At 43.8% G+C, this 18,175-nt stretch overlaps 3 protein-coding genes across 3 annotated transcripts; 1 reads left to right on the top strand and 2 right to left on the bottom strand.

Moving 5' to 3' along the window:
* Window positions 1-894: 894 nt before the first annotated feature.
* LOC111071493 (CYFIP-related Rac1 interactor B) lies at window positions 895-17,496 on the top strand. Its single transcript, XM_041592620.1, has 4 exons — window positions 895-1,214; window positions 11,962-12,225; window positions 16,433-16,695; window positions 16,765-17,496. The coding sequence occupies exons 1-4, from the start codon at window positions 1,032-1,034 to the stop codon at window positions 17,027-17,029; spliced, it is 975 nt and encodes a 324-aa protein (XP_041448554.1). The 5' UTR covers window positions 895-1,031; the 3' UTR covers window positions 17,030-17,496.
* Window positions 14,076-15,155, bottom strand: LOC111071492 (nuclear transcription factor Y subunit beta). Its single transcript, XM_022362874.2, has 2 exons — window positions 15,054-15,155; window positions 14,076-14,974 (listed from the first exon to the last, which is right to left on the bottom strand). The coding sequence occupies exons 1-2, from the start codon at window positions 15,114-15,116 to the stop codon at window positions 14,129-14,131; spliced, it is 909 nt and encodes a 302-aa protein (XP_022218566.2). The 5' UTR covers window positions 15,117-15,155; the 3' UTR covers window positions 14,076-14,128.
* On the bottom strand, window positions 15,565-16,384 carry LOC111071494. Its single transcript, XM_022362878.2, has 3 exons — window positions 16,274-16,384; window positions 15,872-16,208; window positions 15,565-15,811 (listed from the first exon to the last, which is right to left on the bottom strand). Exons 1-3 carry the CDS (start codon window positions 16,342-16,344, stop codon window positions 15,644-15,646), a joined length of 576 nt encoding a protein of 191 aa, XP_022218570.2. The 5' UTR covers window positions 16,345-16,384; the 3' UTR covers window positions 15,565-15,643.
* Window positions 17,497-18,175: the final 679 nt, after the last annotated feature.

Here is an 18,175-nt window from a genome sequence, read left to right as displayed (position 1 = left end):
AAAAGGTGGTGCAAAAAGGTGATAAGCCAAAAAATTCCAATGCAGAAAGAAACCCTCTCGGCATTGGGAAGTATAAATAAAAAGAGTACAGATAAGCGCGCAAAATAGCAGAAAATGAAAAGAGAAATGACAGGCAGCCAGATCACACACCCTGCCCTTCCCCTCCCCTGACCGTTTACCAGATAAGGCCTGCAGATAAACAAAAGCAGTGCACACATGCATACACACACACACACACACACACAAAACACACGAACAGTTTAATAACAAGAAACTTGCTCTTTTGTTGTTGTTTTATTTTCGCAATTAAAGTGTGAAGCGGGGTGTGTGTAGAAAATGTTTACTTGTGCTGCTGTGAAGGAAAATGGCCTTTTCCTACTCAGCATTATATGTGAAAAGTGTTGCCTGTTCTTCGTTTCCTGCGAAGAGCGAGAGACAGAGCGATATGGCAAACACATGGCCACGCTCAAGGTGTATTTATATAAAGGTTGCCGGAGAAGGCTCTCAAGTAGCTCATTTTGCTGCAGTTATATACATATATGCCAAAAACTATAGTGGAAAACAAGAAAATAGTCAACTCTCGAGATAAAAGAAATGCTGAACCTTATATAAACACACCCTGGGATGCTCAGCGCTCTGCACCTCCCGCAGAGAATTTTCCGCTGCTGTGCTGGAGTCAAAAGAGAATCCATTCCATTCCGAAGGGGGCGGGGCGGGACAAAAATTGTCAGGCATTTGTGTTTTTTGTGTGTGTGTTTCCCCGACTGTTTCCTTTGTCCTCGGCCAAGATGAAACAAGTTCTTGGATCCGCGTTCTGCCCTTTGCAGCTGCTGGGATCAGAGATGAAAGCCCTTTGCGACAACAGGTGCAACAGCTGCTAATGTGTTCTCCCCCATCCTTCTCCCCATTTGCAGTTGCCTCGAGTGCTAATTAATAACCCAAAAATAATACAAAAAATACCACAAAATCCACAAAATCCATAACTTAATAAGTTTAATCAACACACATCATCACACACATCCGCATAAATAATGGGCAAACTGCTGAGCCTGCTGTCACGCGATGACTCCAATTGTTGCGCCGCCAAATCCTACGATGTCTTCCTGGACTTTGAGAATGCCGCGCCCACAGAGACGGAGCGCGAGGTGTACGATGAGGTGGAACGTGTGCTCAAGGAGTCGGAGGTGGTGCTGGAGGAAATACAGATCTATCGGGTGAGTGGTGATATCTGGCTGTTTGCGTCATCTGGTTGGGCTCGGGGGCTTCCCCACCCTCTAGACGAAACCACCAACCGGTTAGTGACAGTAATATTTTCTGTGTAGTTCTTCGATTATATATTGGGTTTAGAGGCGCCTTAGGAGACCAGACCTGTCCCGTACAGGCTGATAATTACAACAACTTGTTAAAAATAACAACAAATGGCGCACAATCAAATGAGTAAATAAACGAGCAACAAATTGAGCATTTAACCTTTGTCAGGGTGACAGAGGAGAGATAGGTAGAGAAAGAGCGACACGAAACACTCAACAGTTATCTTTCACTTACTCGCTCTCTTCTCTTCTCTTCTGCTGGCTGCGCTGCTTGTGCTACGATTATCGTTTACACGTTGCATTCGTCTTGCGAAAACGAACATGAAGAACGGGAATTGGCCTGCTGCTATAAAACATTTACCATTTGATATGGGTTCTGCATATTTACCGTACTATTATCTTTCGATTGCCTCTCTCTTGATCTCACTCCATCTCACCCCCTGCCTTTGTGGATCGGTTACACGATGCATTCAAACGGGAAAATGTCTAGCTATTGAAATGAAATGCTTATCGCTTGAACAGATAAGAATGTGAACTGAACCCACTGCTGTACACGAATTTGACATGCAAACACACATAACGAGTAGTATTCGAAATGCTACCGTGTAAACGTGGTGTCTTCCCATGCGCCCCTCTTCAGTTCGGTTCTTTCGCTCTGACTCACACACGTGCCCGCATGATCCAGTGGTGCGCCCGTGGAGAACTTCTTTCATTATCGCTCCACTGACGTCACTAGCAAACTTTTGCCGTTGCTTTTAACACACTCTTTCTTCATTTTATCTGGCTCTCACTGTTTTTTTTTTGGGAGAATTAGTCACAGCTCCAAGGCGGGACTCTCAACGCGTTTTTGCTGCTTGACCTTTTGCCTGGGCGCCTAGATTCGAGTTCGAAAATTCTACAGTTGCTTGTGTGCGAAATTATTAATTGGCTTTCAGACAGAACGAGACAGGGATACCACCGTTCACAGATAGAGAGGGCGCCGTGAGAGAGAGGGTTGAGAGACGACAAACAAATGTCAGGCCCAAAAAAGCTTTAATCAACGCAAATGAACTGGAAAATGTGTGCCAATGAGCTCATTTCCCTTGTGTGACCCACAAAGCAACAACAAAGACGACCTCGGTGGTCATTTAACCCTTGTGATGCACCGCAGCGCACCTTTACCTGCTATTCCTCTTTTCCAGAGTCCATCCAAACCAAAACTACTTAAAATGCGCTTAATTTGTGGCCTGAATTTTAGTTTCATTGCAATTTTTGATCCCCCTCTTTATGCGCCGCCCAACCTCCTGAGTGGGTGGCTGTGGGCATGGGGTGGAACTGGTTGCCAAGGCAAACAAACTGGTTATGGAGTAGGTGACCCCCTACTTACCCCCTGATACAAACAGTACAAAAAAAAAACTTTGGCAATGCGCCAAAAGCTGGAAAAATGGAAAAAAACTTGGTGTTCTCCTTTTTGCTGCTTCTGGCCTCTGCCTTTGCCTCTCTTCTCTTGCTACAAATAGAGTGAAAAATGCGACGAGAAAAAAATCAGACGACTTTTGTTTCGTTGCTTTTGCAAAAATAAAACGATCGTAAAATCAGCCAAATGTGGCATTTATTTCCTTATAAAGCCGTGGGGCCTTGTTATGTTATAACATTATAAATATTGGCCACATTCTGGAGCTATTCTGATTATATTCTAATGGTTTTTTGATTGGAGCACTGAGCTTAAGCTTGCTCTCCCATCAACATGAAAAATATGACAGAGAATAAAGAATTCCATGGTACTTTCCTCCAGCAGCAATGGGCTTGCTTTTCTAGGTGATTTACCAGTACTTGTTAGTTGCTCTTTTGTCAAATATTGGCCCAGACCAGACCAGATACCAGATATCGAATAAAAGGCGCCTCTTTTGTGTGCACTAAACAAACAACAAGAGGGTCAACAAAGGGCCCTAAATATTAGTAACAGAAAGCAAAACCATTCAACAGACACACGCACCTGAACAACAATGACAAAACAACAACAACAACAACAATAAAAACACACACTCATCATGTGTGGGTGGGTGGAAAAAGAGAGATATAAAAGTTTATCAGAAATGTGGGCCAAATGCCATTGAAATTTGACGAGCTACGAGTATGTGGAAATGTGGTAAAGTAGTATATATTATTCAATTATATGATTGCGGTTTTCCATGCCATTGACAGCAAGGCAGGCGATAGCACCTACATATGGGATATCTATCAGACCATATGTCAAACACATGCGAGTAATCCAACACCAATACGAAACCTTGAACTGCATTATACAGCAAAACAAACGCACACCAAAAACTAACTGCAAATACTTAAAATACATAACGGCTGAGTTCTGTAGTAGATTTGCGTAATGTGTCATGAAATCATTTACTTACATTAAATACCCAAAAAACTATTCAACTGTTGCTGAATTTTGAAAGTTTACGATGAATGAGAGATAATTGAATTGTGAAACTTTTAAACCACTTTGCGGAATCTGTTAACTTCCTTTATGCAAAACGTAACCCAATTGAAAAGTTTGATCCCCTTTTTAAGCCCCCCCGATTAGTCAAATTCTCACAGTTTATATTCCCAATTTATGTTCGCTCATTCCGACTTGGTTCCACAGCTGCTTCCACTCCAACACAAAAAGGGGAGCCCTTAGCCCCAAAATTGATGTGCGAGCGACCCATATAAAAGACTGCGTTCTGCTGCTCCAGATACAATAAGCGATTTATCGTCATCATATATGTATGCACATATGTACGAACGAGTATGCATAAATACATTTAAATACATATTTAATGTCAGTTTTACAATGGAAGCAGACAGCAGCAGACTGCAGCAGCAGACAGCAGACAGCAGCAGCAGCAGCAGCAATCACAATAATCACAGCAACGGAATGAGCAGTCATTAGATATATATTCTCGTACCTCTCTTCCAGTTTTCATTCCCTTACCAGTTTCCCTTTCCACGAACCACTTAAATGATGTGCGCGAATACTAAAATCAGAAGCGGAGACCGAGCCGCCAGTGGGAGAGGGAGAACTTCCGGCGTGTGGTCACTCGGTTGGCCAGTCAATATAATTATTTATAATGTGCGTGCCAGCGATCAGCATTTGAATATTATAGCATAATGCTACTACGAGGTATATTCATACATATGTACATATTTATAAGGCGATCCTATGAAAGTGTCTAACAGAAATCTAAACGTTTCAACAATTTCCGCTAGGTATATTTTTTATATACCATTTTAACATTTAAAGTTTTTTTAACTTTTTTTTTTGTACTCGCATAGTTAACCTTATAGAAAACCACCTCGTTCCCCTTTAGAGACCATATTGAATATCATATTTAGTTGATTTAATGCAGTTTCACTTTCCTGTCGGTCGCTCTTTTGATTGTTTATTGATTTATTTTCGTATTTCCGACGTCATCCAACTGAAAATTAATTACGCCAAAAATAGAGAAACCAAAACAACGTAAACATTTCCAAGTAAATACAAATGGAATGCTTAAAACATTTTATGGTACATTTCATTGTTTTCACAAATGTGCAAGTGTGTGTGCAAGTTTCTTTTGCTCTCATTTTGAGTACTGTTGAAAATACTCACACTTTATGTGTGTGGATGCCCCCACACTAGGTGCCCCAAGGTGGGTGGAAATTGAGGCGACAAATACACAGATGTGACAACTACAGTGGGGCGCAAGACTTTAAAAGAATGGAAACAGAATGCGCGAATAGAAAGCCGGAATTTTATACTAAAATTTCTTTAAAAAAAAACACGTGCTTAGTGCAGTTTTAGTCTCTTATTTCTTAGTTCTTGAGTAATTATGAGATCCAAAGGCTGTTTTTTGATGTCTTAAAATACTGCAACGCACTGTATGCGGTGACACATTTATTTATTTATGTGATTTATTGAAATGACACTGAGCGGAGTGTTGAATTTGTTAACCAAATTTAATTCAATTGAATAAATCGCTGAGCATTTCTTTGTTGCACTCCCCATAATGCCACAAGGGTTAAACAATTTAAAGAGCCATTGTCTGTGGAAAATAACAACTTGGCATCGGAACAAATACACTTTGGGGTCCAGTGTCGTCTTTTACCTGCGTCTAAATTTAATGTCATTCAAAATGTTCCGCCATTTCTTTTTCGCTTCGTAAAAACATCTTTAAAATTGTCAAATGTACAATTTACGACATCTGTGGAGCTGGTTTCTTGTTCTTTGCCCCCGGTGTCTGTTCTTGTCGGGGTCTGTCTGGGGTCTGGTCTGGATCTCTAAGCAGCTTAGAAGCTGCATGGAAAGTGCAACAACAGCAAAAAGCCAAATTGCAGCTGCTTTTACTGCCGGCGTCTGTGTGCAGAAATTTATTTTTGTTATTCTTTTACGAGCCAACTGTTTATGTGCACGCACGGACATGTTTTTTAATATATATTTTTTTATGTGTAATTGGCACAAAATAAATAGTCCAGAAATGTTTTATGTCTCCCCCCCTCCCCATTGTTAACCCAATTCCCAAAAGCTGTTTGTGCATTTTACAACACTTCCTAGGTGCCGATTGCAATCGATATGCAGATGGATTTCCTCCCTCCTCCCACCACAAACATCTCCAGCAGAATGTCCAATGTGATTTATAGGCCGCCTTAATTGAGAAAACAAGAGAGACAGTGAGAGAGAGTGACATGTGTAATATGGGAATGTGACAGCTGTCCTGCCCCCCCTCTCTCTCTCTCTCTCAGCTGCAGTGGGGGGGACATTGACATTTGTTTGGCCCCACGCGGAATGCGTCAATCCCGGGGCTTCAGGGCACACACACACACACACAAACACACTGCTGTTGCTTTCGATAAGCGGCTGTCGATAATTGGAGTGCAATCATTCGCCATATCGAATGTTTCGTTTCACTCCCTTCCTCTCGCACTCTCCCTATCACTGTCCTTCTCGTTCTCCCGCAGGATTGCTGGCGACATTGATAATTTCACATGTTTATCTAATCTTTATGACACTCGCTGGTGTTTTTATGGCTGTCATACCCTTCCAGAGAGGCTACCATAATGTTTCACAAGAGCTTGGTGTTTACACTCCATGGATTTTTAGTTTAAAAAGCTAATTCCAAATCAACTCTAGCCATTTTAGTAACAAATTTATTAAATATCCGGACTACGAGCACGCACAAGAGTATCTGCGGTGCGGCCAACGAATTGTGGACTTTTATTCCTTGTTTTTGGTTTCCCGTTTGCTGATTATCTTGATAAATTACATACGACTGGCGCTCGTGACATCGAAAAGCCGCCTCATAACGTGGCCATGGCCCTTGAGAAAATTAAGCCATTCTCTCACATTGTTATGGCTCATTTTCGAGTGTAAATAAATGTTAATTGAATTTCCAACTCACGCACCATTTGCTGTTGATTTACATACACTATGTACATATATGTATGCATAAACCCATTTTGTTAGTACATATTCCAGTGATTGTGTGGAAGTCCTTTGTTCGCCCTTTGTTGGCTGTAGATTAATATATAGTTAATGCGTAGGCCCCGCGGGCAGGGCTCATTGAGTGACCAAATGCTGTTGCAACAATTGTGAAACCATAATAAATCTGAATCAATGTGTCTATTTATATTGCATTGCATCAAGTGTAATTAATGTTCAAATTGGCTAATCATCCATAGTTTAGCTAAGAAAAATCACCTCATTCTCTCTTACTCACTCTCTCTCTCTCTCTCTCTCTCTCGCTGTAGTTAATTTCTGTATCTTTCGATTGGTCAACGATCGGCGCTTGTAGTGATGACTCACTAAAGCCATGGTTGTCGTAGTTGTTCAGACTCGGCGGAGTCAGCGGTTTCCACAGAGAGAACAGAGGCAGAGGCTTTTGCAATACTCACACATGTGGCTGGCATTGATAGCAAACTTTGAAACTGGAGTACAAAGAACATTCAGGGTGGATAAGGGCGCGCGGGGGGGTCCCTTGTCCATTGAATAATTAAGAAGTTCCCGTCAGCGGAAGGGGCAGAAAGATATCAAAACATAAACAGAAGTTTACATGCATACATAATTGAGTAATAGGGCTATAGTTGGAGCATGCTGCGCTAGGGAAATACCCCTGGTATTGAGATTCTTGGAACACAAAAGCAGATGAAGGCGAGACGATGACAGATTGTGGGTATATATTTATAGCTTTAATGTGGGTTGTGAAAACCTAAAACACCTCACAGCATTGCTTCCGACTGCCTGTGGCATACGAATACCCTAATAACCCCCGCACTCAATGGCATGGCTACAGGGTATGCGAATTATGAAATATTTATGATTATGTACTCAACCCTGCGCTGGCGCTATGTGAAAATTGTAAGCTGCACCCCGGCTGTAGTCATCATCGCCATCATCATCATCATCCACATTGTCGTTGTTGTCGTGTCGCTTGTTGTTGTCATCCAAGGCGTCCGGGCGTCTGTGGGAGCTGTCACTCGATCAGGCACTCGTGCGCTGTCGCCTTTTTGGGGTCTGCTCCTCCTTTGTTCTGTGTTGTTTTCATTTGCCATTCCGTTACTTGTTTTTCCTGTGGCCTTTTCTTATTAAAAATAAATTATGGAAAATTAACAGCAGTCATCAAAGAGTCCATCCATTTTGCTCTCTTACTCTTTCTTTAGTTTGAACTTTTTGAATGAGACATTTTTTTTAAATACATTTTTGTTTTTTTTCTTTTCGTGGAATAAATTTGCATTGATTTGTGTGCCCTCGCCCAGGTCTCTGTCTCTGTTTCGCTGGCATATTTTGTGTCATTTTCGTTTTTTTATGTTTGCGATTCAGCCATTCATTCATTGATTCATTTCAACGTGCTGGGAATTGCAATCACAGCCATTGATGAGGATGAGGATGTTGATGATGCAAGCCAAGGGAAATTAGATAAATGTACTCTGGATATCGATGCAGTTGAATAAATCGATAAAGTTCGTTGATGAATTGGCACAAATGTTGCAATAAAGTTTGCTGAGGATTTTTTATTTTTATTTGCTGTGAGACAATTGAAATGGAAATGAAATGGCGCTGTTTGCAGCGAGAATCCAACAAACTTTAGTGGCATCCCATTAAACACTTCACCCACACACACACACACACACAGACTCCCTTCCTGTCCCTCCCTTCTGTAAAAGCAAAACACATGACAGAAACTATTTACTAGCGTCACGCGTTTCCATTGTGGGCGAAAGTCCGATCCGGAGGCAGGCAGCAGCAACAGGCGACTGTTTGGATAAGCAGCTATTCCCCCTCTCCCCCTCCCCCCTCTCTCTCTTGGTCTCTACGAGGCGATAAATTGGCCGGCGCCTGCAGTAGTTCCAGATTTAAGTGCAATCAGAGGGAACTTCCTTTAAATTTGTATTTCGCCATTGTCAGCACTGGAGAGCAACCATCCTTGACAGTTAACATCACCATTGATGTTAGTAGCCCTATTAATACCAGTATATAATTAGTTGCACTTGTTATCGTTAAGCAAATGGATGTTATACAGGCTTAAGAGGCTGCAAAACACTGCGGCCAAGTGTCATTGATAATTATCTAGAGCAAACTAACAAACTATCGCTTTGTGTGCAAATTTCTTGTTCGCTCTTTCTCTCTCTATCTTTGCGCTGTCTCCATTTCTGCACATTTCCGCATTGCTGCCTCTAATTTCATTTTCAATTAAAAACACTTCCATTCTGCTGCAGATGCAACACACACTCACTGCCAGAAGTTAATTAACTATTCAACTAGATGTAAGCGCTTGACTGCTGCTGTGGCTGCTGTGGGCTGTGGGGCTCTGTGGCTTCATGGTTCCCTCTTTTTGGTATAAATGAAACGCTGACTGATTGCGCTTTTATGCTGAAACGTTTGCCACTGACGATGATGATGATGATGAGCAATCGCTGGAGAAATGAGCGGGGGGGAGACCTGATGTTAAAGTTTCTGTTAATTAAAACCAAAACTAGAAACAGTTACAAAACGAAATACGGTTCGTCGTTTCTCATGCAACCATGAAAGAGAAACAGAGTCATGCAAGTTCAAGTTTGTTGTGGTTTTTCACTGCTGCCTTTCCGCTGCTTCAGAGCGGGTGCTCTTGTGGGTGAATCTTTTCTTGGTAAATGCTCAAACAGACAGCAGACTGGGCACGTGTGTGCGCGGCACAAATGGAGCACATCCGAAGTTGTATGCGAGATGCTTGCAGATGCAGCGTTGACGAATCAACAAACAATTGCTGACAACAAAGAAGGGAGAAGGACGGAGCAGCACGGAGGATGGGTTTCCTGTGCCTGCCCTTTGTTTTTAGCTCTGAAATGTTGTCGCAATGCACGTTAAAATGCACACAACAAATGGCAAGTAACAAAGGAAGCTTTACGGTGCAACCGAAGCCGTGAATACTCTTCCAAATGAGAGAATTGTTTGTGTAGAATCTGCGGACAAGAAGTTAAACACTTTAAAGGGCTGCGCACTCCCTCGAACACTCGGCCATATGTAGTGAAGATATTTGTAAGCATCTCGCTTCCTCCTCTCTTTGAGAAATCTCTGCCTGAAATCTTTGTGCTCTGTGCTCTGTGGTATGGCATGCTGGTAAACAGCAACAGAGCGCCCACACGGACATGCCAGAGACCCCAGAGCTAACATCGCAGTTTCCGTTGCATGACCGTGAGTGAGCTCCGTGCTCCATGCTCCATGCTCCATGCACCATGCACCATGCTCCCTCAAGGGTCCTTAGAGAGTCGCTGGCGTAAACGAGACAATGCCAGTAAATGGGGAAAGGGAAGGCCAAGTCAACGACAGCAACAACACCTCACACCGCTCGCATCCCACCATCAACTTCTGTTTGCCGTCGCTTTGTTTACTTGTTTGTGGGCGTTAAACATTCTGGACGACTGCCTCAAGTGCATCCAGCAGCCAAGGCAGCCAACAGCAGCCAGAGACCAAGGACATGACTTGACTTACAGACAGGTGTAAATTATGTAGAGTGAAAAGAGATGCCAGCACACATCAGAAATGCATTGCAATGCCAATGTTTGTGTGCCTGTGCTTTCCAGCTACAGACAGTTGCATATTTTTTGTTATTATGATTACTATGTAAAGGAAATGCAGGTGTGTGTGTGTGTGTGTGTGTGTGTGGCCCAGGGCCCCTGGCCCTGTATCTGATGTCTGAGGTGTATTTGTTGATATGCGCAGCGATTTAATTATAAACACACAACACGTGCTGCCCCATTACATTAGAGCTGGAATGGGGCTGTGTGCAAACTGAAAATAAACACACGCCCAACGCCTCTTTCTATGGCTCTTTGGCAGCGTCTTTTTCTATAGCTCTTTCGGTATCTCTCCCACAGAGCTCAGAGCTTAGAGCTTGAACTTGCCACAGCCCACTGAGCTGTGCGTAATTCGCATTTTTTAATGACGAAGTTGTTGGTTCTTTCTATATATAATTCCCTTTAGTATATGCCAATATGGGGAGGCATCAATCGGTTGGACACGCAACCTCAAACAGGGGGGAGGTAGCAAAAATAACCAGAGACACCTTAATTAAATGGAACTTGGAATGGGCTTAAAACCAGGAAGGTTACACCGAAAAGCAAGCTCTAAAAAAACTAACATTTAAATTTTATAATTATTATTATTCATCCCATCCCCTTGAGTCGCTATATCTTCAGCTATAACCACTCTATCACCACGAATCATAAATCATGTGAATGGTAGCACAATTTTCTTTTCAACCCATTAATTTTTATGGATATCTGCGCTGCAGATTCTGAGTAAAAATTATGAAAGCGCACGCAGTCGATCAATCGGGGTTTTTTAATTTTTAAAAAAGATTTTGGGGCTATACTGCCAATGCTGAGTATGAGGATGTGATCTACTCATCTCGGCCTGCAAACTAATTTGAAAAGCCTTCTTAGTATATTAGAAGAGTGCCAAATAATCCAAATCTATAAAGAAATAATCACCATGTTGACTCTGATTACTTTTTGCACGACATTTGGTTTGTTTAAACAATTTCTTTTTGTGTGGTTCTTCGACACTGCCTGGCCGGCAATTGGGATTACAATCTCCAAATGAATTCTTTACAGTTATTATTGCCACTTAAAATGTATTTGGAAAAACGTATACAGGCAGCAATTGAAATAATCAACGCCATTTCGCTGCGCTGCGCTGCGCTGCTCTGCTGATTGCAGTGCACACGAAAAGTGAACTCCTCCGTCCACTCCACTCTCCACTCTCCACTCCCCTCTCCTTTCAACCGAAGTGGCATGCAATGACCGTCGTTCGTTAGCTTTTGTTTGTGCCTTGTGTGTGTGCTTTTCCTTTATTTTAGTAGATCATAAAGCATCGATAAAAATCGCAGGCGGTCAATGGACGAGCGAGCGGCTACCACATCGTTATTGTTGCATGTGGCATCGGCATAGAAATAAAAGCAGAGGCCTCCTCTCTCGCGCACAGTTCGCTTCGCTGGTTGTAATAAAACAAATGCATGAAATGTGGTCAGCTCTGGAGAGCACGGGCACGGAAAATGAACCAAGAAAAACCAGTGCCCCCGTAGCAAAACCCCATTTATTGTTCGCATGCCAAACACACATTTTCTTCATTGGAATAACTAAAGTATTGACTGAGCTTTTCTGCTGTTTTCTTTTGCAGGGCGCCGGCAAGGAAATACGCGAAGCCATAGCCGATCCCTCGCCCGAGGTGACGGGCAAAGCCTGGTCCGCCGTACTGCCGCTGGTGACCAAGCTGAAACGCTGCTACGAGCACTCCATGGAGCTGGACAAGATTGTGCCGAAGCTGCTGGGCCAACTGGTCGGCGGCAAGTTGAATCCAACGCAGCATTTGGAGACACAGCAGGCACTGGTCAAGCAGCTGGCCGAGATTTTAGAATTTGTATTGAAATTCGATGAGTACAAGGTGAGTGAGTGAGTGAGTGCTGCTGCTGCTGCTGCGGTGTGGGTCGAGGGTTTGGGTGTTACATGTCTGTGGCTCATATTTGGAAGAGCCGGAACGCCCACGGGACTCAAGACATTCAAGACACGGGGCGCGTGGGTCAGAACCAGCATTAAATGTTGTCTTCTTTAACGTCTGTTTGTTTGCTGGGGCCCAAACGTCTCTCAGTCACTGACTCTGTCGCTGTCTCTGTCTGCGTCTTGGCCACCTTTTGTGGGGGCTGCTGTCGACAGTCAAAGACAAACGAAGCCAAACCAAGTACCCGCCAGCTCAGGGTGCGCGTGGTTGCATTTTTAATTGACTGACTGATGCGAGTATGTATACCCGGTACTGGTAGAGTGTACAGGGTAAATGGGATTCGTTGCTCAGGATGTGAAAGGAAAGGCACGAATTCTAGATAATGATATCCTTTCTAGAGTCTATTGGCAACATCCAAATACCCATCGATTTTTATATTTTTGCATGTGTCTGTTAGCGCCATTTTAAACCCTATATATTAAGGGTATCTGTAAGTCGCAATACTCCACTATATAGCGCTCAAACTTACTCGTATTTTGTGCTGCTTTGGCATGGAGCAGCGCGTGCTGCGGCTCATTGATGAAAAATCTTTTGGCCACATGCAGGCAGGCGTCTGTTCTGGTCTGGTGTGGTGTATGTGTGTGTGTGTGTTGCTACAGTGAAACATCATCAACATTGACACGCACGCAAACGAAGTGGCCAAAAGCCAACAGCCAATGGCCAATGGCCGGATGGAATTGTAAAAGTGAGCAACTATGTCGATATGCAAACTAGTCGCAGTCCAGACCAGACCAGAGACTGGGTTAAATCGAAGCTTGTAGAGCTTGTAGCTAGCTTTCTGTGTGGCTCTTATTGTGTCTGGTCTGGGGTCTGGGGTGCCAAATAAAATCGATTCATTTAATGGAAAATCTCTGTGAGTTTGCCGCATTTCCCATGGCTCGTTTCCGCTTGTGCAAAACTTTTCCTCAAATCGATTTGGATGTGGAATGGGGTGGGGTGGGGGGCGGTGCGACAGCTCTGGGTTAGGGAGGTGCCCGCAAAGTCGCAAAGTCATTCTCCTTGTCGTAGTTGTCGGCTTGTTCCCTCTGATGTCTACAACTTTTCCTGGCTCTCCTCTTGATGGGAAGCGATGATGTTGCTGATGATGATGATGCTGCTGGCGATGATGTTAAATGCTGTAAATGCTGCACGTTCATTGTGTGGCCAAAGTGTCAGATGCACTTGAACACATACACACTCTTGCTCTAGTGGAAAAGTGTCTATGTATGCAGTGGTATATAGCTCAAACGTGCCTTCCAACTAACAGCTACTTCCGTTTCTCTATAGACAAACCCATTGTCTTTGGCGGCTGTCTCTCTGGTGCCTCTGTTCTCTGTTCCTCTGCTGTTCGTTGTCTACCCTGCAGCGACAAAGTATGCTGCAAAATTTATTGACTTCACTTGCAACTAGCTTCATTTTAACGACATGCTTTATTGGCATTATTCGACCAACCAAACAGGGGAAGGGAAGCCGTTGGGGCTTAGTAAGAAACGTGTAGTCATAGAAACGAACCCCCCCCTGGCCTTTGACTGGAAAGTTGCTCCGATGGCGAGTCACAGTTTGGGCTTCCTGGCGGGAACTTCTGTGTCCCGTCGTTCGGACCTGATAACTCTCAAGAAGTTGTCCCGTCTGGAGCTCAACTGGAACCAGATCGATTACTCGACTGCCGATAGAGGTGGCGGGTCGCTAGGCAAACCCAAGCCAATCGGCAAGACAACGCGCAGCAGGTCGCCACATGGCAGCTGGGGAATTATTGGATTTATTCACTTTCAGTTTTCATATGATCTAAAACTAGGCGACTCCCTTGCACTCATTTGTCAACAAAGTCTTCGCGAGTGTCGTAGATCGGCTGCAGGCGCTGGGGATATTTGCGGAGGTAATTGGAAAAGTGCTCCGCATATTTATCCTCGAAATTACGTCGCCGCCAGGGCTGTGCGGGCGCAAAGTAGTTCTGATTATCGTTGTAGTTGTTGTTATAGTTGTTTCTGGCCAAAGAGCGACTGCCACCGATGTGGATCACTTGCTCCTCCTCGCGGCGTGCTTCGCTGGAGTCCAACTCGGGGCCCAATTGAGGCCTATACTCCGGCAGGACGCGTGGCTGAGCTGTAGGCTGGATCCGTGGCTGAACTGTAGGCGCCTGTTGTTGGTAGTAGACATAACCGGGCACATTGTTGTAGTTGTGATTCGCTGCACGTGTCGGCAGAGGCGGCACCTCTAGTTCCTTCCTCTGCCTCTCGGGATTGTTGTAGCGCCAATCGGAAAATGGTGTCGACTGTCGCCCGGGGTAATCCTCTCGATAATAGCCGTTGATGGGCACATAGCGCTGCTGTTGTTGCTGCTGCTGCTGCTGCTCCTGTTGTTCCTGTCCCAGATTGTTGTTCGCGCTGTATAGATTGTCGTTGACTACAATGGGAGCTCCCGTCCATAGAGATTGCACTTCTGCTGCGACAGAGGGATATTGTTGGGCGTAGTTCAGCTGCTGGGGGCTTGCATAAGCATTTTCCTGCTGCTGCTGTTGTTGTTGTATTTGTTGTTGGGGCAGATTGTAGCCATAAGCCTGACTGCTGCCGCCATAAGGTGATGCATATTGACTTGTTACACAGAGTGCATTTATCATCATCATCATCATCATCAGTAGAAGCGATGCAGATAGGTGCTGTGAGAATCATTATACGATTAATCATATTCCTCCCTGAATAATATATATGAATTGTGTGTGGAATGCAAACACTCACCCAGCGGATGCCTCTGCTGCTGCTGCTGCTGCTGTTGCGGGTCTGTCCTGGTCGCGGCATCATCTCTGACTGTTCAGAACGATTTATGCTAATAACGTATTTATATAAAGTTTCGCCATAGCTTAGAGTACGTAGAGTCGTTTCTATATAGTATACAAAACTAATGCATGCTTCGAGACGAGCGCCTCTGTCAAGGTGAGTGGACGGATGAGTCGCAACGGCGACTTGACTCAGAAATTCGTGGCAAGGCATGGCGGCGGCTCTCTGAAGTTTGTTTTCTCACGCACGGCTCCAATATGCAGCCCTGACAACTTAAGTGTTTCTGGGCCTGGCTGTGGAATTGGGGAAAACTACGGAGAGTCGCCAAGTCGCCAAATTGAGTTGTCACGTACAGCAATTAGATTTTAAAGTCTCAACCGTAATTAGAGGTAAACAAGAGCCAGTGTTGCAAAACGTTGCAGCTGCTGCCAGTCGCAGACAAAAAGCTCACTGCTGTGGTTGCTGGTTGGTGCTGGTTTAAAGCCATTTATTTAAATTTCAACTTGGAATTTGTTGGTGGTTGAATTCCTCGCGAAATTGAGTGAATGTTTTTATACATTTGGGCGCATGTGGAATATAACGAAAGCCCCATCGCGTGGCACTGGCAGCTGGGCCAGAAAATTACCGGAATCGTAACAATTTTTGAATAAATCGGCAATGTATCGTCGTTTGGCGTCCTCACTGGGTGGCTCCAGGCACATGGTGTTCTGGGTTATGGGCTACAGAAAGATTCCGGATTATAGAACAAGCTAATACAAAAGTGTTTATCTGGTACCCACCATTACGGCTTGAATGCCGGACAGAGTGCCGAACGGTGGGGACTTGTTGAACGGCTCCCGGTTGAAGACGTTGTCGTCAATGCTCATGATCAAGTAGGACAGAATGGCGTTCCTGGCCTTGGCTTCCGTTACATTGGGCTGGAAGGCCCACAATTTTTGTATCCATTCGGTGGCCATCGTCTTCTCGCGAGTATCCAGGTATCCCAGAGTGCTCTCCAGCCGTACTATATTCCGCTCAAAGTCCCGTTCCAGTACATCCATTTCGTTGATGCGTTGCCGTCCATCATGGTCCTGGCCTGTAGACAAACCTCTGCGATTCCGGCTCGAGTTTTCATCTCTATTGGGGAGTGATTGGGGAATGAGGCAGGCCGAAAGGATATGGTGGGAACTTTTGGCATTTACCTATTCGCGAAGTCTTTACCCACTTTCCTGCATATACATTTTACAAAACCTCCGCCCGGAGACCGGTTCATCTTGACAACAGTTACACACTGAACTGAGTTGAAATATAACAATGTTTTTTGTTTGTTTTGTTTTTGCTTTCCGTTTTCCCGTTGACAGATGAAAACGCCCGCCATACAGAATGACTTCAGTTACTACAGACGCATCGTCAGTCGCCAGCGGGTGGACTCCACGGAGAACATGATGGTCAGCACGGAACTTGCAAATCGCATGTCACTGTTCTATGCCCATGCCACGCCCATGCTCAAGGTGCTGAGCGAGGCGACATCGAAGTTTGTCAACGACAATGCCGACGATGTGCAAAACACAACGGAAACGCTCGGCACCATGGCCAAGGTGTGCCTCAGAATGCTGGAGAATCCGTGAGTATCCCAAACACCAATCACGAATCAAGTTGAGGCAAACTAATGCTAAATCTGTATATTTTGTAGGAAACTGCTGCAACAGATCGAGCGGGAAGATACGAAAATGCTGGTGCTGCGTGTGATGGTCGGACTGGTCATACTCTACGACCATGTGCATCCAGTTGGGGCATTTGTGCGCGGCGCCCACGTGGATGTAAAGGGCTGTGTGCGACTGCTGCAGGCGCAGCCAGCCATCAAGGCGGAGCCACTGCTCAATGCCCTGCGCTACACGACGAAGCATCTGAATGAGGAGAATACGCCGAAGAACATACGGAATATGCTGGCTGCATAATATCGGCGGGGAGGGGGATAGGATAGATGGCCAAAAGCAGAGAGTTCATTAACGTTAATTTGTATTTCTATTTGTATTTGTATTTGTATTTGATTTAAATGGTTTTATTTATGTAATTACTAGGCTTCTGTATTATTTGTAAAGATTGTGTGTGGGCGAGTGTTGTGCAACCAACCACCAGGAGGCAGCCTCTAGTTTTATTTTGTTTGTAATAATGTATGCATTTCCAGCACGTGTATTCTGAGTTTCGTACTGCTTTAGCGCGCCTCCCGCAACGTGACGACAACGGACGGACTTTCGCGTAAATATCAGCAGCTGCAGCTGCAGCAACAACAACAGCAACAACAATATTTAGTTAATAATCTAGCACTAATGTTAAGTAATAAAGAACCGCGACCCCCATTAACCTAAACGACAAATTAGCGCAAAGTTTAAACCCCAATAAATGGTATGAGATAAATCCTAAATTTCACTGCAAAAGAAACCAGAGAAGAGAGATTATAAATATAAAAAGTTAACGAGGAAAACTTTTAAATCAAATCTAGAGTATTTTTTTGTACATGAACGGAGCCAGAGAGATAACAAAAAAAAAGAATACGAGTGTAGAACAAAGTGTAAAGATACAAATAATTCATAAATTAATTGATTACTATACATGCTACCATATAATGAATGCCTACCAAAACGGAACCACACAAGCAGAAAGCAGATGCATTTATATACATACATACGAGTATTACCACGCCGTCAACTTTGATAAACGTACTATTAAAAACAACAAAAACCAAAACAAATCTAAAAATTAAATTCTCAAAAAGCTGCGCAATAATAATACTTTTTAAGATTTACAAAATAGACATAAACAAAAATTAATAATGAAATGGCAAAACTTAACGCATACAATTTGTACCAAAAAAAAAGAATATGAGATGAGCAAATCACAAAAACAAAACTAAAAACTAAATAAAGATAAAAGATTTATATATATATGGATGTATGCGATAAGAGCTGGATAGGATGGAAGTGAAAAGAACTATAGAGAATGCTGAATCAAAATAAAAATATCACGCAAGATCAACCACACCAATGATTGTTTTTCCTCTTAGTCCCCCTCTAACATTCCAGACTCGGAACTATGTACATTTT

This window comes from Drosophila obscura, unplaced genomic scaffold (assembly GCF_018151105.1).
Source record: "Drosophila obscura isolate BZ-5 IFL unplaced genomic scaffold, ASM1815110v1 contig_181, whole genome shotgun sequence".
Lineage (NCBI taxonomy): Eukaryota > Metazoa > Arthropoda > Insecta > Diptera > Drosophilidae > Drosophila > Drosophila obscura.
The sequence above is the reverse complement of the archived record's forward strand: the minus strand, read 5'-3'. Positions and strand labels throughout refer to the sequence as shown.